At 36.2% G+C, this 24348-nt stretch overlaps 2 protein-coding genes across 2 annotated transcripts in view; both read right to left on the minus strand.

Annotated features, from left to right (window-relative positions):
• The window catches only part of LOC309498704 (uncharacterized protein), a 65447-nt gene extending 41383 nt beyond the window's left edge, over positions 1 to 24064 (minus strand). Inside the window, exons 1-2 of the mRNA XM_082169574.1 lie at positions 24004 to 24064; positions 18581 to 18715 (exon numbers count right to left, since the gene is read on the minus strand). Coding sequence (XP_082025700.1) covers positions 18581 to 18638 — 58 coding nt within the window. The 5' untranslated portion in view covers positions 18639 to 18715; positions 24004 to 24064. The remainder of the gene's footprint in view (positions 1 to 18580; positions 18716 to 24003) is intronic.
• On the minus strand, positions 1713 to 16563 carry LOC309509105 (uncharacterized protein; the record flags this gene model as incomplete). The annotated part of the gene is made up of 2 exons (XM_082183648.1): positions 1713 to 2152; positions 15182 to 16563. 2 exons carry the CDS (start codon positions 16561 to 16563, stop codon positions 2050 to 2052), a joined length of 1485 nt encoding a protein of 494 aa, XP_082039774.1. The 3' UTR covers positions 1713 to 2049.
• Positions 24065 to 24348: the final 284 nt, after the last annotated feature.

Consider the following 24348-nt stretch of genomic DNA (forward strand, 5'->3'; position numbering starts at 1 on the left):
TGCGACCAAATCATGTGCTGGTGCGACCAACTGAGAAAGTTGGAAAACTTAGTCTGGAGCCCTGCTTAGTAACAATATGTTGGAAGTATGTAATAAAGAAACTTTGGTGGAAGACATCACTGTATATTTTATTCATGGTGTATATTGAGTTTAACTTTTAAGTCACATTGGCACTAATGTGTTTTCCTTCTTTCACAGACCGGTACCAGTATCCAAGGGCACTTGGATACCATTGGAGAGAGTCTCCAGCCGTATCTACTTGTTGTTGGGCCAAAGAGAAGTAGGGTCCAGTCTTGTTTTATTGTGATTGACCAACATGCTCTACCCTGTAAGGCCTCTAATTCACTGGCCTGTTGCATAACATAACATAACGAAAACATTAGCAAAAAACACCAGTGCCAAACCGCTTACATTTGATCCAAATGACATGAAAATAGGTCCTGGGAAAATGACTCCCTTGAATGAAATGAAAGTTGGTGCTGAGATTGCTGAGAAACTTAATGTACCTATGTGGACGAAGGTTCTAAATGTGAAATGGGTCAAGCGCTGTGGAAATACTTATCGTTTAGGGTTAGCGGTTTGTGTTCAAGTTCAAAATGAAATGCCAGTATTTCATGTAATCCAGAATATTGTTATCAAAGATGAGCAGGTCCTTTAGATCGCAACTGCACTAAAAATGTTTTGTTTAGCTGAACATATCCATGCTTACAAAGTTGCACATACCACAGAAGCACCTTCTGTTTTGGAGATAAGGGATATTTTGCACCAAAAGTTGTTTGATATGGTTTGGATTCTGATTTGTTTATTGTACCATATTGTTTCATGTAATTCTTCATCTCTTCTCTTACATTATTACTATCACAATTTTCTATTATTTTAGTATTATTGTTTTCATTATTTATTTACTTATTTTATGATCACAATTGAATTAAACAGGTGCTAGATTTTTTTATTATTATTTTAGTATTGTTTTCTTTTTTTTTAGGATCACAAATGAATTAAGTGTAAGTGTAAAATTTTTTAAACAGTTGTTGATTTTATTTCAGACTGAAAAGCAAGTTTTTCATTTATATGTTCTAGACTTTTTGAGGGTAAAACATGAATGGTTATTATTTATTCAGTTAGTTATTCTTTATAGTTTACTCATAACTGATGATAAACAACTCTGGAGGGGAAATAAAATGTGGCAGAGTAAATTTGAAGTTCCCCTGAACAGAGTTAAAAAGTAGCAGAGTCAATTTTTTGTAGCTCTGAAGTGAGTAAAATAGCATGAGAGTTGATTTTAAAAAAAAACACTGAATAGAGTTAAATATCATAGGAAAGAGTAAAATATTATCACTAAATTTTCTTCAATTTGAGTAAATTTTACTCTGACAAATTTACTGTGTAGGACACACTGGAGGGACTATGTCTCCCAGCTGACATTGGAATGCCACGGTGTCCCCCCGGAAGAGCTGGAGGAAGTGTCTAGGGAGAGGGAAGTCTGGGCATCTCTGCTTAGACTGCTGCCCCCGCAACCCAGCCACAGATAAGCGGAAGAAGATGGTATGGTATGGTATGGTAGGCATTTAAAAGCTCTATTGAGAAATTTAAAACATGGAAAGCTCAAAAAGCAATATCAGGATACTTCATGACTTTCAGAACTAAAATTATTCCTGATTCAAGCAGAATCTGCAGGAAACCAAAAAAAAATGGACAATAACAATGAGATGTTGATAAAATTAGTAAAGAGTTTAATCAATTATTGAAGCAAATTCAAACATTAAGTAAAAGTGAATGAGACAGATCTCTCTCTTTACTGACTTACAAGAGCCAAAGCATCTCAAGAGAAGAAGAGTCCAGTTCAAAAGATACATGGAAGTATATACTGCATTTCCAAGAGTAGAAGTGGAAGAGAAACTAGATGTTCTGATGAAAAACAATGAAGAATGGGTTAAAAATTAATATCAGATTCACATCTCTCTTAAAAGTGTTATTTTCTCTTCTTCAGCTCCTGAACTTTGCCTCCAAAGGTTTTGAATCCTCCTGTGTGAATTTTCTGGTGCTCTTTCAGTTCATCGTCTGTAGTGAATGACTTCCAGCATTTCGCTTCTTCCCAGTGTGAACTCTTTTTTGGCTTCTGCTTTTCCTTTCTTGTTTACGTCCATCGGGTCTAAAAAGAAGCATTACATCAAGTGAGAATCATGTCTTACTCATGTAGTTAAAGTAGTGTTGGGAGCTTTCTAAACACTGCTTCCCAAAGCTCAGACACCTTTATGAATCTATGGCCCTGTCCCAAATGGCGCACTTCATGTGGACTTTCGGTCTCGTGGACTTGAATTGCGCGTGCTCGCTGAGTCTACGAGTCCGTAGGCCGTCCCATTCAGCATTTTACCGCTCTGAAGTGTGCTCAGCAGCGCCCCCTTTGTACCCTTGAAGCGGTCTTCCACGAAGCCCGCATAGAAGCAGGCTTCACGCACTTTAACTACCCAGGAATCCTTGCGAAGGGCCAATCAGACAACAGATGAGAGGAGATTTCACTCACGGATAATTGTTGACATGGCTGAGAAGAAAATATTACTGTTTTTATGACCTAAATGTACATTTTACCAGTTGTTACCTACAGTTTATACAAACATTATGGTCATCGACCAGTGGTTGATGTCTCAAACATAATAATAGCGCGTTTAATAATACGATCGCATTATGATTCATTAAATAAATAGAACCGAATGTCAGGGCTTTACTGAGTCATATGTAAACATAGTATGAATATTGAAACCTGTAAATTGAAAAAATTATGTTTTAAAATTGTAATCTTAGTTCAAATGGAACATTATGTATTATTATGTACAACTGTATACATCGTTTAAATGAGCATGATTTATCTATTGTCTAATGCCCAGGTGATATGCACAATATCAAAATATAGAACTGTAAAATTAGGATGTGTAGTTGACATGCAGATAAGACGTCGGAGCGCAAAAATGTGATTTCTCCTGTCCAACAACAACCAGACCGTTATTTCCGGCATGCCGATCGAGTCTGTCCCAAAAATACCTCTCAATGCGCCCTCGTGGACTCGTGCCAAAGGCCCTATAGGTCTGCACTACATGACGTCACCAAAGTGTGGAATCTGAGGAAGTCCACAAGTCCGGAGTGTGCCATTTGGGACAGGGCCTGTGTTTCAAATCATGTTCAGATTTGTGGTGGTTCAGAGCGTGTATCAAACTGCGAAAGTCACGTGATTTCAGTAAACAAGGCTTCGTTGCCTCATAACCGTTTCGAAATGTCAATGATCTCTGTGAACCCATCATGCAGTTAACCATTGAACAAGTATATGGGTTTTGCCTGATCTCTGATCAGTTTTAAACATTTGTAGACGTTTTAACAGGGGCAGCTGGCCAATAGAGGGCGCTAGGGCGCCGCCCCCCCATGAGCCAGACCACAGTTTATGAGCCACACTCATTAAATAAATAAGTAAATACATACATAAATCATACATACAAATTGTCAGTATTTGTGTGTTTAAGATATTAAATACACCCAGTATATGTGAAAAATGTGATAGAAATTAAAAATGTCTGCTTTGCTCTGGGGCGCTGGAGAAATCGCCCCAGAGAGGCGGGTATGTGGAGCAGCTTAGCCAATTGCTGATTTAAGATATACATGTTTGACATAAACTGTAGCCAATCAGCGAGCTCAAATCTAGTCAGCTATGGGCGCTTCTGTTAGCGCCCCAAGCTGCGCGTGCCCACCCGCGCTCATGCGCGCCTATCTCCATCAGACAGCTATCGGCCTGGCTAGCTGGATGCGGTCATGCTAATGCCTTGTTTTGCTTTCCGTGATTACTTTTTAAAACAACAGGGACAGATCCAACATGGACAGTTACCGAAGTGAGGGACCTTTCTGAGTAAGTAACTAAACTTTTTTAGTTAAATTTCAAATGCAAATGGAAAGTTTGTGCAATTTGTTTGTTTTTGTGTAAGAATGCTTCAGTCTTGTAATATGGCATTAAATAATTACTGACTTTTTCACAGAGCACTGGTATCATGCAGTTTGTTTTAAAGTGTGTTTGGGTGGTTAATACTAATAATTATTTGTAATATTATTATTATTTTTCGTTTTACAAAGATATGTAAAGGCAGTGGTTCTCAAACTGTGTTTGTGGTGGTTCTCAAACCGTGAGGTGACAGAAGGGGGTGCGGGAACAAAATGCTGAATTTTGCCGTTCCTTTAATACTACCTCATCTTAAAATACGATTTAAACTGAGCATGCATTTCTCTCAGGTTAAATGCTGTAAATACATGACATACGATCAAATTATCTCATCTTTTGCGGTCAAAACTTTCTGCATTTAAGCAGCGTGTCGGCTATATGACGGGTCTCGTACAGATTGCTGCCTCAGCAAATCGCGCTATACTGCCGTTCTCGACAATGTACGTTACCTTTGTAAAAGTAGGGATTGAAGTTAGCACTTACTAGCATGAAGAACAAATATAGACACAGGCTGTGCATGGAGATCGATATAATTCAAACTCTCTTTGATACAAACACCAGGGTTCATACACATTTTAACCAATACTTTCCCATGACTTTTCCATAACTTTTCCATGACTTTTCGGCACATTTCCATGACTATGTATTCCTGAAAATGTCAGTCGACATTATAAGAATAAAAATATGTGTTAAAGTTTACCCTCAGAGGTTTAACAATAAAATGGATGACAATTTATGTGGTACAATCCAAAATAAAGTGCAAGATCTTTGAAGGACAGGATAAAATACATGTACAGTGTCCTCAGTATTAAAGGATACTTTAAATATGAAACTAAAACCACCAGTAGGTGGCGGCAAGTCACTGTCTTAATAAGCGAGTTGTTGGAGTCATTTATTCAACCGATTTGTTCAAACGGCTGATTCATTCAGAAAAACAAGTGATTGTTCATTGAATCGTTAAAATGATTCGTTCAAAACGCGGATTTCATTAAATAAAAAAATATATAAATAAAAATCATCGATGTCTGTTGGACTACGGCTTCATTATGAAATTCTCGTCGGCGATATAAAGTGAAAATTGACAATATTGTGTCCAAAAAGTAACTCACAATGTTAACTTTATTGTTAATTTAACTGTTGTATAAAATAAATGGCACATTTGCAATTATGCACAGGAAAACGGCACTCTTGCTCATGTGATATTCTAATATAACAACATAATATGATATAAATATAAGACAAAAACTCATTTGGGGACATCTGACACATCACGCAGTGAAAGCAAGCATGAGAGACAAACGCGATGTCAGCTCGCACTCGCAGTGCCTCGTACATACAGTGGTGTAGTCTAGTTTTTTGTAGTGAGTATACCGTAATCCCCCCTCCCCGAACATTTATTTTGGTGGGTTGTACACATATGAGTTTCTGTGTGTTTTAATGAACTATTACTGTTATTATTATTATTATTATTATTAGGCCTACTTGAAGTATACTCTACTGTGCAATAGTAATATATTTCTTTTATAATTTCTTCAAGTTATACCGAACTTTTATTTTGACAGGTTGTCGTAAAGACATTACAGTTTCTGTGTGTATATGAAACGAATGAATGACGATAGTTTTATTAAATGGTGAAATTCTCGTGAAGTGACTTTCATAGCAGCTCTGCGATGAAGTGCACATATGTATCCTACATCATGTCTCAATACAGTGAAACGCTGAAAACACCACGAGCGTGAGTCACGCGTGCGTATGTGTGTGTGTGTGTGTGTGTGTGGCACACATTGAGCGCTCATTCCCAGAGACGCGTAGAACAATTGCAGTCTCTTTTAACTTTAATATTCACAGACACTAGTCCATATCGAGATTTGATTCATTGTACAGCCCTACTTTTGATTTATTCATTCAAAAATAGCCAAATTCCGTGACTGGATTCCGCGATTCTATCCGTGTCGCTTCGCAAACACAGACGGGGTGAATTTATGAATGAAAGTGTGAAATTTCTGACACAAAACGAAGTTGTTACGTATCCTCACGCTTTTTTTAAGTGGGTATACGGAAATCCTTGGCCTTTTCTAGTGGGTATACGACGTATACCTGCGTATCACGTAGACTACACCACTGCGTACATAGTTAAAACAATGATTACAATATCATAGTTCATAGACAATATCGCACACACCTAGGCACATAAAGAATGAACTTACAATTGAACTGACATTTACTCGTTTTCTTCTCTCCTCTCACGTGCAGGAGACATACGTAGGCTTTTATGCTGCGTATCCTCTTTCCGCTACGTTAACATTCTCGACCCACCGGTGCTTGCAAAACTTTAGCATGCTCGTGCCACTTTCCTGGCATTTCAATTAAATTTCTGTCAGCACCGACTTCGCCTCAGGCAACATCGCAACAAGTGAGTGAATCGGAAGTGAACTGAACGTTATGCCGCCCGAATATAAGGACTTTAAGACAACGCGAATTTTTTTTTTTTATTAAACAGTTTTGGTATTAATCACATATTATGCTGTGTTAAAAAAAAATTCCATGACTTTTCCAAAACTTTCTGGGTCTTTTTATTTTTTCAAAACCTTTCCAGGCCTGGAATTTGCATTTTTCAAATTCCATAACTTTTCCAGGTTTTTTCAAAACGTACGAACCCTGAAACACATACCCTGTGTGAGTTCCTGTGTTTAATGTTGATCACATTATATGAAGATCCACACGATTGCAAATGTGACATTGATTTTATACAACAGTTCAACAAACGAAATATTAATATTAAGTGATGTTCATTTTCAACACAGTTGTCAGTATTTTTACAATAAATGAATAGCTCCAATGAAAGCCACAGCAGAACTGCAGCACACAGCAATGATTGTGAATGAATCTTTAGAGTCAATGATTCAATGATTAATTCATTAATACAGCCACTTGCTTCGTTACTGAATGAATGACTCGATGACTCATCACCTACTGGCGGTTTTAATTTAATATTTAAAAGCATCACTTCGTTTTTACCATCATTGCATATTTATCTATTTAACTTTTCTTTTTTTTATTCAAAGCATTATTTATTTTATAAAGGTATTTGCAAAGGTAAAAATGCACTTGAAAAAAATCGATTTAAGGAGGCAAATATTGTCCCTAACTGAAAAAGGTGTGACTGAAGAGTGGGGGTAAGCAGAGGCATATTAAAGCCTCTTGGGGTACAACCCTAAAAAGTTTGAGAACCACTGGGACTGGGTTAAGGAATAGAACAAAATAAACATCAAAGCACAATACACATACCAAGGGCAGAAAGTAGGCCTAATACTCCCACGGTTACCAGACTATTAAAAATGGCTGATTATGACAGCCCCACCTAAGATATTTTTCACCAGCCGCCACTGCGTGTGGCCTGTTTAGCTGAGCAATCCATGAAGAAAAAAAAAAAAAAAAGAGCCCTGAAAATGTATTAAAACCCACATATTATACAGATACTTAATATTTATGATATTAAATTATTTGTTGATTGCATTTGATTGATTACCTTCAATAACACATTTGCAATAGTTTGTAAAAGGTGTTTTTAAGCATGTTTGGCCTGAGTTGTTGCATTACACTGTATTAAGAAAGTTCTATGTCAAAATAATTTAATATTTAATTAGTCTTTTTTTTTATTCTTGACCTGAAACAGTGCAAATCTGGTGAGCGTCAGCATGACGAATGAATAAAGAATCAAGAACAAACAGCAATATCTTTGTTCTTCAGTATCATGATGTTTCGTTTTCTTAAATAGTTTTTGATGATCAAAACAAACTTAAATTAACTAGGGCTGCAAGAACTAATTGCTGAAGTCGATCATGAAAATGATAAGACAATAAGTGAAGTTCACAAGGTAATTTCGGGAGGAGTGAACCCATCTAATATTCACCTCGCTCTGGCATCAGCTGTTCTGGCGTCCCTCCACCTCCCCAACTCCACCTGCATAATTTAGGCATCTTGCTACTATACTCATCATCCAAGCATTATTAGTCCCACTGGGGGGTGTATCTAAGCTCAAGTTGAAGCTGCTTCCATAAAAAACATTTTTATGGACAAAACACATCTGGAAATGAATGGTGCATGGTGAGCACACGAACCATGTTATTGGAAATGATCGGATATTTCTTTTAAATGTATTATTAATTTGTGTTTAATTTGTTCAAATTGCTTTAACATCGCTTAGCCATGCAACAGACAAGTGACCAATCCTGAGTGGCGATGTCACTACACACTAGTGATGTTACATTTGTGAACGAATCATTCTTTTTGAAAGAATCTTTTAGGTGAACGAATCGTTCTTGTTCACGTAATAATAATAATAATAATAATAATGCATTTTATTTATAGGCGCCTTTCTCAACACTCAAGGTCACCTTACAAAATCAACAAAAAAACACTCAATCCATTAAACAAGCAATCAGAGAAAACAGGCAATAGAATAACATGATAATACTATTAATAATAAAAAAAAACAAGTGAAAGGGTGGGGTCATTACAGTCAAAACAAATAAAAAATTAAAGAGAGTAAGCCTGTCTGAAAAGATGAGTTTTTAAGTGAGTTTTGAAAATGGTTATGGACGTGGAGTGTTGAATGTAGTGGGGCAGAGAGTTCCAGAGGTGTGGGGCTGAATGACTGAAAGCTCTAAACCCCATGGTAACCAGACGAGCATGTGGGAGGATGAGCTGAAAGGAGGAAGAGGACCTGAGAGAACGAGTGGGTATCTTGATATGGAGGAGCTCAGTGAGATACTTAGGGGCAGAATTGTTGATAGCTTTAAATGTAAGGAGGAGGATCTTATAAATTATAAATTATACGGTATTTGAAGGGGAGCCAATGAAGTTGCTGCAGGACTGGTGTTATGTGACTGATGGAGGGGGTTCTGGTAATGATACGGGCATCAGAGTTTTGGACTAGTTGCAGTTTATGGATGGATTTGTCAGGTAGACCATAGAGGAGAGAGTTGCAATAGTCTAGGCGAGAGGTGACCAGGGTGTGAACCAGAATTTCAGCACTGTTGGGGGAGAGAGATGGGCGTAAGCGAGAGATATTACGTAAATGGAAATATGCTGACCGAGTGATGTTATTAATGTGGGACTGGAATGACAGAGTGCTATCTAGGATGACACCCAGACTCTTGACCTGAGGGGAGGGGAACACAGATGAATTGTCGATGGAGAGTGCTATCTAGGATGACACCTATGGAGCTTATAATATGACAAAACGATTTGAATTTGAATTGTGTAAATTTGAATTATTTGCAAGTGTAATCTAACAAAATTGAATTTTAGGTGGTAGTTTAAATAGTTCTGAATTTGATTTTTTTTAAACGAATATTGAACATTTGAAATTTAACAAACTGAAATGTTTTTATGGCTGAATTTTATAGACATGTATTTTCAAACAGCTAGTTTTTTTGTTCTGAATTCTTATACTGCAAATATTCAGTTTAAAAAAAATACAGATTCAAGTTTTCAAGATGAAGAAATTCGGAACTTCAAATTCAGTTTTCTAAAATTCAATCTCAAAAATTCAAGTTAAAAAATTCAGATCTTACAGAAAGTAGGTCACAGGTCATCCACAGGGAAGAGTAAAGGATCTCAGATAAGTCGAACAGAGCATTTTGGCTGCACTGCAGTAGTTTTCTGCCACAAACTGGTTCAAGAGAATCTGTGTATCTTTCGTTCAGTCGTTTTTTTATTTAATATTAAGAGTAGAAAAATGAGAAAACAGCTTGAGTATTAGATTTCTAATATTCTAGTAATAATAGTCCGCTGTTGCACGGAGCTTACAAAACTTAACGCGTGTATTGCATTTGCAACTATAGGCTATATTTCATTTCCTCATCAAACTAGACTAACGAATGGCTCGGTACAACAGAAGAGCCTAGAAAGGGCTTTTTCTCTGTGTAGACCAGCAGTTGGTCTGCATTTGCTATAACCTATAGCCTATTATACAAGCATATATAATGCATTTAACGTTAAATAATCTAAATGTTGACTTTCAAAAGTAGGCGCGCCAAGAAGGCTATTCTCTGTGTTTTGGTTCATTTTTGGTGAGCGCCAGAAAGATCTAAAGAGACCGAGACGCGCTAAAGCAGCGCATCATGTTGTTTTATTTATTTTTCAATGGCATGATATTTTGTAGTCATTTTGAATGTACACAAATTAAAATATACATTTTACTGTTTCGAATGATGTCATATTATCTGTATGACTAGAGATGCACCGATTACAATTTTCTGGGCCGATTCCGATTTCCGATTTTTCATTAAGTTTGACCTGGCGATACCGATTTTAGCCGATTCCGATTTCATTTTTTCTAAGCACTTTACCTCACACACAAATATTTATTTTATATCTTCTCTGTAGTAGAACATTACAATTTGCATAGTTCACACACATCTAAAGTGCAGAGTTATGGAAGAACCATTTCCTTTTCACATTCAATATCCAATATTTTTTTATATATGTATTTAGCAAACTTAACGTCTGTATGAAAACAGGGAATGACAATAAAATAATATATAAATAAAAAATTAAATAAATATAGCCTTGTAGTATAAAGATATTTCTCAAAGCACACACACACAGGCCTATTGCAATCACTTGTACAAACTGAATGAAACAAGTTTAAATGGGTACATTTTCTATAAATATTAGTCTTCGTTTTCTTTTCTGACATTGCCTACTCCAGTTCTTGTTAAAACACGCAAATTCTGTGCATTTTGGGCACTTTTTTTGTGAAACCCTTTAGGCTATTTTGTCCATCAAAAGTGTGCTTTCCCTTTAATTGAGCGCGAGCAGTGCAGCAAATAGACTCGGCGCCGAAACACACGCTTCACTGCTCGCGACGCTCCTGCTTGACGCTCACGCGCTGCTCCTGCTCCCGTTGTGAATGCACTCATTGGTTAACATGCACGGCGAAAAAAAATACGCGCTTGCGGTCTGAACAGACGTAATTCACGAGGTTTCCTACATGTGTGTTCCGTGTGCACTTGTGATACTGATGTTGCGCAATGTTAATCATGCGGCGCCCGAGTGCATTTGACCGGCATAAAATCGGCATTTGTCAGACTGACCGGCCGGTCGCCGGTCACGTGAAAAACGGCCAATTCCGATCACCAGCCGATCAATCGGTGCATCTCTATGTATGACTATAAATAACAGAGTATTAAGTTATTTCCCAGCAGTGGAACAAATCCAAGTGATGGCGCCAGCGCATCGCGCTCTCACACAACATAGTATCAGTTCTGGCGTTGCATCATATCGCAGACTGCTCATTATCAAAATAAAACACAGTCAACCAAACATATAAAAAGTTATTCTGCCTAATTTAACTGGTCTGTTGTACAATATAAAGGGCAAGCTGTGCCGCACACAGTCCTACTCCAAACATTTCTCTTGCTGTGAAGACGCGGATTTAGCCTATACGTGTATATTGGGACACGACTGAAGTATGACGCCTTCTTTATAGTTAGCATCCACATGTTACATTGCAAATATCAAAACTTTTGACTGAATGAGAGTTTCGATTTAAATAAATTTGTTTAGGCTTGGCGTTTAAAATAGGCTAAATGTTGTTTGTAATAAAGGGCACAATATTTTTATAGGCTATGTAGCCTATATTATTTTATTAGGCCTATACATGGCTACTTATTTTTCATCCTTGTTGTTTTCTGCATTCATTTAAGGATTTGTCATACAGTAAGGGAAAGTAAAATAGGCAACACATAGCCTACATGTTAATAGTGTTTATCATGTAAATGTTGTATTTTATTTACAGGTCTTATACACTATTGCTGAATAGGCTAATATTAAAATGCGTTTTTCTATGACGATTTGACGCGCGCGCGTTTCTCTCTCAACATGATCCGGTGTAACTTACACTCATGTGCATGCGACTTATTTTCTGGCAAATACGGTCAGTTAAAAATGTTGCTGTATTATTACAAAATGGGGCAATGGGGACCATTTGGGCAAAAAACAAACAAAAAAAACATATTGTGTTCATTACCCCCCACCCACATTTGGCCTTAATCACTGTTATTATCAGGGGTTCCTTGGAAATGTATTTAGGTGTAGACAAAATCAGTTATGTTTATTTCATAAATATGAACGTAGGCCTACCTCGCATCTCCCGGACACTAGCCGTTAGTCTACTTCCTTGGCCTATTTTTTTAGCTGGCCAATTCTCAAAATCTGTGTGGAAAAGCTGCGGAGATTTTTTAATTATTATTATTTTATTATTATTTATTTTGGAAGTTTAGTTGCCATAGAAAATTACAGTTTTATTTAACATCAATTGATACTCAATATTAATGAAATAAATAAATGTAATGTCAGAGAATGCACAAAGCGCATTCTTTTGAGATGTAAATTACAATACATTTTAATTAAAATAAAACACAAAAGGCCTACATCATAAAACTCAGAAGATTATGTATTTTAATATATTATATTATAATTATAATACAAATAAAAAGGCGTCATACTTCAGTCGAGTCCCAAAATACACGTAGCCTAGGCTATAGGCTAAATCAGCGTCTTCACAGCAAGGGGAATGTTTGGAGTAGGACTGTGCAGCACAGCTTGCCCTTTATATTGTACAACAGACCACTTAAATTATGCAGAATAACTTTTTATATGTTTGGTTGACTATGTTTTATTTTGATAATGAGCAGTCTGCGATATGAAGCAATGTTGAGATTGAATTTTAGAAAACTGAATTTGAAGTTCTGAATTTCTTCATCTTGAAAACTTGAATCTGTATTTTTTAAAACTGAATATTTGCAGTATAAGAATTCAGAACAAAAAAACTAGCTGTTTGAAAATACATGTCTATAAAATTCAGCCATAAAAAAAATTCAGTTTGTTCAATTTCAAATGTTCAATATTCGTTTTTAAAAAATCAAATTCAGAACTATTTAAACTACCACCTAAAATTTAATTTTGTTAGATTACACTTGCAAACTTACTTACTTGCTTACACAATTCAAATTCAAATCGTTTTGTCATATTATAAGCTCCATAGACACCCAGACTCTTGACCCGAGGGGAGGGGAACACAGATGAATTGTCGATGGAGATGGAGAAGTCATTTATTTTAGATAGGATGGATTTAGTGCCAATCAGGAGGAGTTCAGTTTTGTCACTGTTGAGCTTGAGAAAGTTTAGGGAGAACCAGGATCTGACAGTAATCCACTGTCTAATATTCCTCGTTCACTGAAATCCCTCCCTCCACTAAAGTAGCAGCGCATGTGCAGCTCAGTGAACCGAGTAGCTCTGTGGACGAGTAGCTAAAATGTTCATTTTGAAAGAAAACCTTGTGCTTTGGTCATCTGAATCACTTATTTCGACTTATTTTATTATTTTAGTGAGTAAATTAGGCACACATTTTAATAAAGCCAAATAATTTTTTTTGTTACAAGTAAATATTTTTGTTGACTTAAAAATATTCTTGTTTGCCGTAACCCGACCGACCCTATCAATTTAGGGCCGACCCAATTAAATTTTTTTTTTTTCCTTTTAGACCGACTTGCCGGTTGTAAACTTGCGTTAAGACCGACCGATTTTTTTTTTACTCTTCAAACAACTAATACAAATGCAATAAAATTATATTCATTATATTTTAGTAAGTATTGTGAATATAAATAGGCCTACATACAAAGGTAGGCTATGCTCTTTCTTTTAAATAAAAACCCGTGGCGTCATCTATGATTATAAAGGCTGTGTAGGCTGTATGCGAAATGAAACCGAAAATCGCGACACTCAGATCCACGAAAAATATATTTTAGTGATTCTATGAATTGCACTGCGCAAACCAAAATATACCCACCGGATGAAGAGGGGTCGGCTCTCCACAGAACATAATATAGCCTATTCATTTTATTTTATTTTTCGTGTTGGCATTTATGAGGAAGAAACAATGTTACGGACGTGACCGCTCTGAAAGCGGCACTACAATTAAAACTTCACAGAGATCTCAAACAGGCATTTAAAACACCAAATATTAAGAATTGGCATATCGAGCAAAATAACATGATTGATCGAAAATTGTAGCCTATCTCTCCCCTCACATGCTCACCGGCAAGACGCACCGACATTAAATTTCTCTGTAGGCTAATAGGCCTATGTGTTGTAGCCCAGTCATTAAAAAACGATTTAGTTTCGTATTCATGTTTAAATAAAATAATATATATTTTTAAAATTTCATGTTTGATTATATGAAAAGTGAAAAGCATGAATAAGATAAGATGATCCCGAAAATATCGGGAGACAAATGGAGTGGGCAGACATGATTTTGACCACTTCATTAAGTTTGTTTTTGCAGCCTGTCTTTAAAGTGAATTTCGTTTTGTATTAATTGTATCTTATTTTTAATCAATGTTTCATCAACCAATTTCTTGAATTTAATAAATAAGAGGCTAAATATAGCAGGCAATATAATCAGGACACGGAGTCGCCGGCGCGTGAACTGGATCCTGGTCTCTTAAATGAACCGAAACACAGCATATAAGCTACTTGCCTCACAGACCTGAGACATATTATATTTTTATATATATATAGAAAGCATGAAATGTACACTTTTAAACAAAACAATTCAAAACGAAAGACTGAGAAAAAAGAAACAGACTGTTCTCTGCTTATGTAATGAAATGTGCATTTCTCTCTGGCGTGTTCACTACTGCAAAGATCGTGAGTCAGCATCGTCAACTTAATCTTTGACACAGAAAATACTTGTTTATTTATAAACAATTGAAATGTCTCCTTGATATATTTGACATACTAATAATCATTAGGCAACTTTTCCCAGTTCTGACAGCTTTTAGGCACGTTATTGGCAGCACACCCTTAGCCTACATGTTACATGAACACGTCACCACCGCTATAATATTATTCTTTGGTGTTCAGTTTATACAGGTTTTCTAATTGTTATTTTATATATATATATATATATAACTTGGAACGAAGTTCTGGGAAACTGTCAGTGAAGTCCCGACATGCAAATTTGTTTAAATTCATACCGACGTAATCACCATGACCAAAATTGTAAAAAAAATTTTTTTACATTGAATCTCGAAAAAAAAAATACAGACCGACCTACCAACCTTTTTTTCTTTTTGGCTGTTACAGCAAACCAAACTATTTTTAAGGATGGCCTAAAGATGAACTACTTACTGTGATCTCAGACGGCGGTGATGTGGTTTCTCCACTGCATGGATCTTCATGTGTCGCTTCAGGTGAGTTTTAATAGAGAAACTCTTTCCACACTGATCACACGTGTGCGGCTTCTCTCCAGTGTGGATGCTCTCATGTGTTTTCAGATTTGATGACTGACTGAATCTCTTGTCACAGTGTGAACACTTGTAAGGTTTTTCTCCAGTGTGAATTCTCTCATGTGTTTTCAGATCTGCTGACTGACAGAATCTCTTGTCACAGTGTGAACACTTGTAAGGTTTTTCTCCAGTGTGAATTCTCTGGTGCTGTTTCAAATGTTCAGCTCTAGTAAAAGTCTTCTCACACTCAAAGCACACGTACTCTCTCACACCAGTGTGAATTTTCTGATGATTATGTAAATATAGCAGCAGTGAAAAACTTTTTCCACACACAGAACATGAATGTGGCTTCTCCTCTATATGAACTCTCAGGTGTCTCTTCAGGTGTGATGCACAGATAAATGTTTTCCCGCACTGATCACATGTGAACGGCTTCTCTCCGGTGTGGGTCCTCATATGAAAATTAAGGAGTGAAGATCGACTGAAACTTTTCCCACATTGATGGCATGTGAACGGCTTCTCTCCGGTGTGGATCATCATGTGAAAATTAAGGTATGAAGATTTACTGAAACTTTTTCCACATTGATTGCATGTGAACGGCTTCTCTCCTGTGTGGATCGTCATGTGAGCATTAAGGTGTGCTAATTGACTGAAACTATTCCCACACTGATTGCATGTGAATGGCTTCTCTCCGGTGTGAACTCTCATGTGAATCTTAAGAGAGTTTTTGTCTGAGAATCTCTTTTCACACTGTTCACACATGAACGGCCTCTCTCCGGTGTGGATTCTCATGTGACTTTCAAGCTGTGTCGATCGGCTGAAACTCTTCTCGCACTGATTGCATGGATATGGCTTCTCTCCGGTGTGGATCCTCATGTGACGCTCAAGACTGTGTTTGGTTGTGAAACTATTCCCGCACTGAATGCAGGTGAAAGATTTCTTGGCCCTTCTTTTCTTTAAAATTTTTTTTTTAGTCTTTGAGCGACTCAAAGGTTTTTCTCCAGGTTTGACATGATGTTCCTCCTCCACTTCACTCAGTTCTTCACTCTCCTCCTTCACTTCACTCAGTTCTTCACTCTCCTCCACTTCACTCAGTTCTTCACTCTCCTTCTTCACTTCACTCAGTTCTTCACTCTCCTCCTCCACTTCACTCAGTTCTTCACTCTCCTTCTTCACTTCACTCTCCTTCTTCACTTCACTCTCCTTCTTCACTTCACTCTCCTTCTTCACTTCACTCTCCTTCTTCACTTCACTCAGTTCTTCACTCTCCTCCTTCACTTCCATCGGGTCTGAAATCAAAGAAAAACTAATTTTCAAATTTTCGAAATAATCAAAATAATTAAAAGAGAGAAATATGGAGTGAATGGAGATAAAAATTATCCCAGATGTAACAGACAACTGCTTTAAAATATTACAATTTATGTATTTTTATAAATTAATTATACGTCCCTGAAACTTTCCATGAGTGAGGTACACTGATCTTCCAGTTATTATTTTGTAAACATTATAGGCACAAATCCCATGTTTCTTTCGTGAGAACTATTAAATATTTTTGATCAATGACACAATTATCTAACATGAAATGAACATTAAAATATACAATACTGCCATATTTTGACTAAGGCTGTCAAAAGATTAATCGCATCCAAAATAAAAGTTTGTGTTTACATAATATATGTGTGTGTACTGTGTATAATTATTATGTACATATAAATACACACACACATGCTTGTATATTTTAAGAAATATTTGCATACATACACTGTATATATTTATATATAATTTATATTATATATAAATATAATTTTTTTATATATTAATTACACATTTTCCTTAAATATATACAAGCATGTGTGTGTATATATATACAAAATAATTATACACAGTACACACACATATATTATGTAAACACAAACTTTTATTTTGGATGTGATTAATCGCGATTAATCTTTTGACAGCCCTAATTTTAACACCAACTTTTAGATTGATATATAGTTATGTTAAAAACTACTAAAACATTTTAATTATTAAAGGGACAATGTCTAGGTTTTTTAAGTATTTTATTATATAAAATCAATATTGTTATTCATCAATATGTCCTCAATGGTGTACAAATACATCTGCCAATGATCTGACTTATCCTTGTAAACGAATAATTTATTATCTTTATATACATGGGACGGGTAGGTCCACGGAGGCTTCCATGTCATTCCGCCATCTTGAAAAACTATAATACCAGAGAGGGACAAAAAGTACTAGGCCACCGTGTTTCCACAACGCGTTTTCATTCAGAGTCAGCGTCACGTGACTGGACAAGAAAATTTGAGAGATGCTTGTCACTGCCGCGGCAAGTTTAAAAGGCTGCACTGCACGGTTATTTATAATTGAGGACCATACTTATGTGGAGCCACAGGACCGGCGATTGCAAAACAACAAGGGTCAATGTCGGGATAGCTTTTTCCAGGTGGAAAGAGTTGATGCAGGAGAAAGCTTTCAAATGAGACGCTGAACTTGCCTGCTTTCTTCTCAACAGGTTGGTCAACATTATGGTCTAAATTACAAGCTTTTTTTCATTGCTTGGTCGCTTCTCTGCCTTTGGAAACTTTCAATTCTATCAAACACCCGTTTGTTTGTTGTGTCAAGTTGCAGTTTGTTTGAAATAACAAGCCTGTTCACCCGAAGGAAAACTCGATGAAGTGCTATTAGAAGACATCTTGTAATAGCTTTTTGGTACATAACGGCTACCAGAGAAGCAACACGCATTTGAAAAAGAGAGGCGTTGTAGAGCACTATTTGTTTGAATGCAAAATTCAATTTCACCGCTAGATGGGAGAAATTCCTACACATTGTCCCTTTAAGGGCCGTTCACACTAAACTTCTCCTTCCATTGACTTCACACACATGTGAAAGTGTGACACAAGAAACACAAGATCAAGTGAATTTCACTGCGAGAAAGAACACAAATGTTTGCAGTAAAGTAAAAAATTTGTACATTTTGGAATTATTATTTTTTGTTATATGTTTGTACAAATATGCACAAAATTCAGGTCAAATTCTGGTAAAATTGTTACAAATTGTAAACCATATATAAAATAAATGTAAAATAAAACAGTTAAAATATTTTAATTGAGTTTGACCTGATGTTGACAATCAATATGAAACCTCCCTTTACTCTGGCCATTTGTATAACTTTTGCAGCCATTTTATAGTTGAACTGTTTATCTAAAAGTGATGAAGTGCTTGAATGTTTCTAACATGAATGTTCTTCAGCATCATGAATGAATGAAGAATAAACACCAACCTCTTTGTTCTTCAGGATCTTCAGTGTGTTTCATTCTGCATGGTTCTGGATCACTCATGTTCTCACTGTCCTCTTTAATAAACTCAGTCTTTGCAGATTTCAGCAGTGGGAGGAGCTTCACTGATGATGTGACTGCTGTGGGAGTATGGAAGTAGAATAATGTCAAATGTTTTTGAAATAAAAAGCCTGTTGAATTGCACTACTTGGAAAAAAAATAGGCATTGCATTAACCATGCTTGCATTTACCATGCTTGCATTTTAATGCATTGTATTTTTAGTGCTTACATTTTTATGGGCTGAAATTCAACATTTCAAACACCTTTTCATTATTAAAAATTCAATAATCCATATTCACCTTTCATATTTCACTTCCAAAATATTCAAACTGTTTAAAAATACAACCAATAATATTCAACAGGCAATTTTCGGTCCATTTTATTTCGCTTTGCAAATTCGCTTCCACAAATTCAGTGGTTCAAATTCGACAGTAAATTCAACATTGACGTCCAGGAACTGCAGGAAAAGCAGTAGATTGCCGAGCATACTCTCCATCTTCTGTTAGTCGACCTCACCATCAGATGGTGCAAAAGCGCTTGTTGCTGACGAAGACATTCATTCATAAAATGAAAATGATTATCTGTGTCAGTATGCGGAAAAGATGATAAACACACAAAAGCTGTGTTTATGTTTCATTCAATAACTTCATTGTTACTTTCCCTGTGTATTCTACATGTCATCAGCTTTCTCTACCATGAACAGGATTATAATCGGTTTCCCTCAATACCTCATACTCAAGGATTCCCCTTCCGTTGATAGTGATATGAAAGACCAATCTTGCACCTTATTAGGGAAGTAGGCTGTAGTCTATTATATAGGCTACAGGCAAGAAGATGGACTCAGAATATGAACTTAACGCGCAAAGTTTCATGCTGAGCGTTTCGTGATATACTGGCATAAAATCAACACACACATATATATATATATATATATATATATATATATATATATATATATATATAGTATGCATACGTGTATTGCATTAGCTTAAACTGTCACAGCACTTGCATATTGTCCTCCTATTGTTAGTTTAACTAAATCGCTTTGGATAAAAGCTTCTGCTAAATGACTAAATGTAAAAATTGGCTTGATATTGGACATTCGCACATTTAGGGACCGTCTCTAAAGTTGCATACAACATTGGCATACACGTTTCTAACTTCAATAGCAAACTTAAATGTATTTGAATAAATATCAAAAATCCAAAGGGTGCGCATTATGCCTGACACTAAATGAACACTTTACAGTTGGTTTTATGACTGTAAGTCGTTCTATTCAAATGCTATCGGAGTTAGAAACGTGTATACCAAAGTCGTACACTTTAGAGACGGTCCCTAAATGTGCGAATGTCCAACATCAAGCCATCTTTATGCCAATCTGTCACTGGGAAACGCTCAGCATTAAGCTTTGCGCGTTATTCTAAGTCCATCTGCTTGCCTGCGAGTTTGGTCTTTTACATCACTGTAGTCCATTAAGCTACGTTAAGCGTTGTATATGTCCAGCAGGGGAATCCTTAAGTATTGAGGGAAACCCTAATAGCCTGCATGCAGCACATCGCCACAATATAAAGTTAAGGCAACTAAACAACCAAGAGAAATATATGTCAACCTCAAAAATTGTAACATTGGATCTGTATATTCGCATCGGGGAATAACATTATAATCTCGTTCACGGTAGAGAAAGATGCATGTAGGCTACACAGGAAAAGTAACCGTGAAGTAGGGGTGGGCGATATGGTAAAAATATCATATCACGATTTTTTTCAGGAAAATCACGATTAACGATTTTATCACGATTCTTTTTTATGTTGGTTTTGTTACCTTAGGTAACAAAATATAAAATAAAAAAGAATGGCAGACGGGCGAAGATAAAAAAATATTTGTCATTATTTTCTTTGTTTTTAAATATTAAGATCAAAGATACACATTACACACACAACTTAATATACAAATTAAATAAACAGTGCTTTGTTTTCAGCTACAGGTGTATTTAACAGTAGCATTGAAGAAAGTAATTAAATGAACAAATATGAAAATAAAACAAAACATAGACTTCACTGTATAAATTATAAATTGATACTTATTAAAAAGCTACTATTAAAGTTATCAGTCAAGAGCAGTGAGTGATTTTCTATTTGCATTTTGTTGTTTTAACAATAAAGGGATAGTTCTCCTAAAAATTCAAATTGTCATAATTTACTCTCTCAAGTTGTTTTAAACTCGAATAAGTTTCTTTCTTCTGTTGAAAATAAAAGTTATTTGGAAGAATGTGACTTCCATAGTATATTTTTCTCCTATGGAAGTCAATGGGGACCAGCTACTGTTTGTATAGCCACATTCTTCAAAATATTAATATTAGAACAATATTAGAAGGAAATTAATACAGGCTTGGAACAACATTATAGAGCGTAAATAATGAGATCATTTTTATTTTTGCGTGAACTATCCCTTTAAGGACAAACGGCAGCGTGTTTACTATTGCTACTGTCTCTTTAAGAGCTGCACTCGACGCGTCTTTTATACACGCATTTGACAAGCAGATTTTCTCTCAATTTTCTCAAGTTTGCTTTCACTTTAGACATCACCGACTTTGTTTACGTAAACCTTGTGTGTATTTGACAGTATTAGCACAATAAGACTCGAAAGATAACTTAGTCCAGTATCCAGGCGCTGGTAGACAGGCTTTTAGTGCATGTGAGCTTCACATGTACGCGCTGAGAAACGCACACGTTAGAACAGTGCATCAGCACGCGAATTAAATGTTTAACCGACAAGGCATTAAAGCACATGCAAATTATGAACTTTTGTGAACTGTAGTGTCCCGTTCCGCTGCGTTAACATTTGATCTGAATATACGTCGCGTTGTTCAGTATGTTGGGACAGAGGCACCAGAACAGCAACTGAGAATGCGCGATACTACGATATTTCTTCAAAAGCAGATCGTGGAGACCTTTTAATCGTCCACGATAAAAAATCGTCATATCGCACACCCCTACCGTGAAGACACTGAATTTAACATAAAACAGCCGTCATAATAATCACAAATACACTTACATTGCTGTAAATGAGTTTTATGAATGAATGACTTGTTCTAACTGTCTTCAACACGCGCTTTTGCACCATCTGCTGGTGAGGTCGACTAACAGCAGATGGAGAGTATGCTCGGCAATCTACTGCTTTTCCTGCAGTTCCTGGACGTCAATGTTGAATTTACTGTCGAATTTGAACCACTGAATTTGTGGAAGCGAATTTGCAAAGCGAAATAAAATGGACCGAAAATTGCCTGTTGAATATTATTGGTTGTATTTTTAAACAGTTTGAATATTTTGGAAGTGAAATATGAACGGTGAATATGGATTATTGAATTTTTAATAATGAAAAGGTGTTTGAAATGTTTTTAATTGAAATATTCACAGCTTAAATATTCAACCATGTTGAATTTCAGCCCATAAAAATGTAAGCACTAAAAATACAATGCATTAAAATGCAAGCATGGTTAAAGCAATGCCTATTTTTTTTCAAGTAGTGCAATTCAACAGGCTTTTTATTTAAAAAACATTTGACATTATTTTACTTCCATATGGGAGGAGCTGATCCGCCAAAATCTAAAATATATCAGTTACGGTGTTTTTTTTTGTTTTTTTTTTGTGGCTCATGGACAACAGAATATAATAATGTAAATTCTCCCAAATATAAATAATGGTAAGAAAAACAGTTGAAAGCATAAACAGAAATAAACAGAGGCTACATATAGTAACCATCAAATACCCTCAGTCTGCTGACACCAATGAAATGAGCTTTAAGTGTCAATGTACAGGAGATCTGAAGACATCAGCATAATAAATTAGGTGAAAACAGGAACTATTGTCATGAAATAAAGAGTGTTTTCAGCAGATCTGTTAATATTGATGAGCCTCAGGGCCCGTCCACACGGAGACGCGTTTCGCTGTATACGTATAAATTTGTTATCGTATTGGCGTTTCGTCCACACGGATCCGCCGTTTTCGGAGATGAAACGGCTATTTTTTGAAACCGGGTCCCAAGGTGGATAAATCTGAAAACGCCGCCTTTGCGTTTTCGTGTGTACGGCCAATCCGTAAATTTTGTGAAACGATGATGTCATCACACCAAGTGTCAGCTAGTCAGACACCGTTAAGTCACAGCAACTACATTTATGGTTTTTCATATTGTTCAACAAAGTTCTTGATTAAAAAAGAAAAAAGAAAAGAAAAAAAGAAGCTGCTGTGCCTAATATTATTGTTGTATACAGTGCGCAAGGTTTATGCGCATGCTTTAAGTCTTCTTCTCCGTTTTTAGTGTATGTCTGTGGTAGAATCACAGCGCCACATACTGTCTGGCATGCATCTGGCATGTGTACGCAGATATTTCTTGAGACGACGCCGTGTTTACGGAATTTTTTTTTTGAACGGGAAAAAAATATCGGATAGGGAAAGCTCTGGCTTCGTGTGGATGTGGCCTCAGACTATCAACACTCATTCAACAAGCCATTCAGGATCATCAGCAGATCATCTCACTTTATTCTGAGTGTTTGCTGTTAGAAACACATTATGTGATAAAGCTATAATGAACTATACTGAAAGACAACTATATTAAAAGACAATACTGTATCTCGCAATATTACACACATAAAACATAAAATATGGCAAAAACAAAAACACTGTTGACACTCAGGTAACTACCCTACTAAACCATAAAATGTTCATACGAATATAGTTCGACATTTTTATAACTAGGCTACATTCATTGCAATAATGTAATTAGATTAACGTGTTACAGTTTTGTATACTGTTCAGAAACTGACAATGATCATAAGTTCAACAACTGTATTAAAATAAAGAGCACCACAAAACAATATTGTTTAGTCTAGGCCTATATCAAACTGTATTCATATTTATCTATATTATGTAGCCTATAGCCTAAGTTTAAAATGGCTCACTATTGGCACAAAGTATTATTTACAAAGTATTTATCAGTATCTGTTCCTGTATTAATAAATCTGATCTGCTAAAGATGTGAAAAGAGTAACGCTAGACATAAAACGGTAGCAGCAACTCCCCTCACAGATCTCAAAGTTTAACTCTTGACTTTAACATTCAGTAACAGTTCTCACACAAACATCGAGACAATCACACAAACGAACACAAAATCGCTCAGCTCTGAATGAACAACATATTCTCCTAATGCTCGCTGCTGCTGCACTAGCAGCTAAATGTTTATTTCAGTAGGAAGACGCCAGAAAAGACGCACAAATATCGCTGTGATCGATGAAAACAATACAGAAATGAGTCTGACGCTTAATCAAACTGTATAAAGTATGTGTGATGGTTGTGTAAATATGAAAAATACCGTGAACTGCTCTCCTCACCTCAGAAGACTCGAAGCTGAAACTGAAATGAGGAGGAAGAGACGTCGCGAGCGAGCGGTGGCGTCATCGGCCTCCAACGCATGCGCGAACGGAACACCCCCGCAGCCAATAAGAGCCACTGATAGAGTTCATCCTGTATTTTACTGTATTTTAATGATTATTTAACTGATGATGTAGAATAATACATCAACGAACATCATAATATATTCAGCACGTGGTTTTAAAGGTTGTTAAATACATACATTAGCCTAAATCAGTTCATTTGATCACCTAACATGCATAATTTCATTGCCTCAAAACCTCAAAGCCATTAATATAGGTTTAGG

Source organism: Leuciscus leuciscus (genome assembly GCF_965113295.1).
Source record: "Leuciscus leuciscus genome assembly, chromosome: 1".
NCBI classification, from domain to species: domain Eukaryota; kingdom Metazoa; phylum Chordata; class Actinopteri; order Cypriniformes; family Leuciscidae; genus Leuciscus; species Leuciscus leuciscus.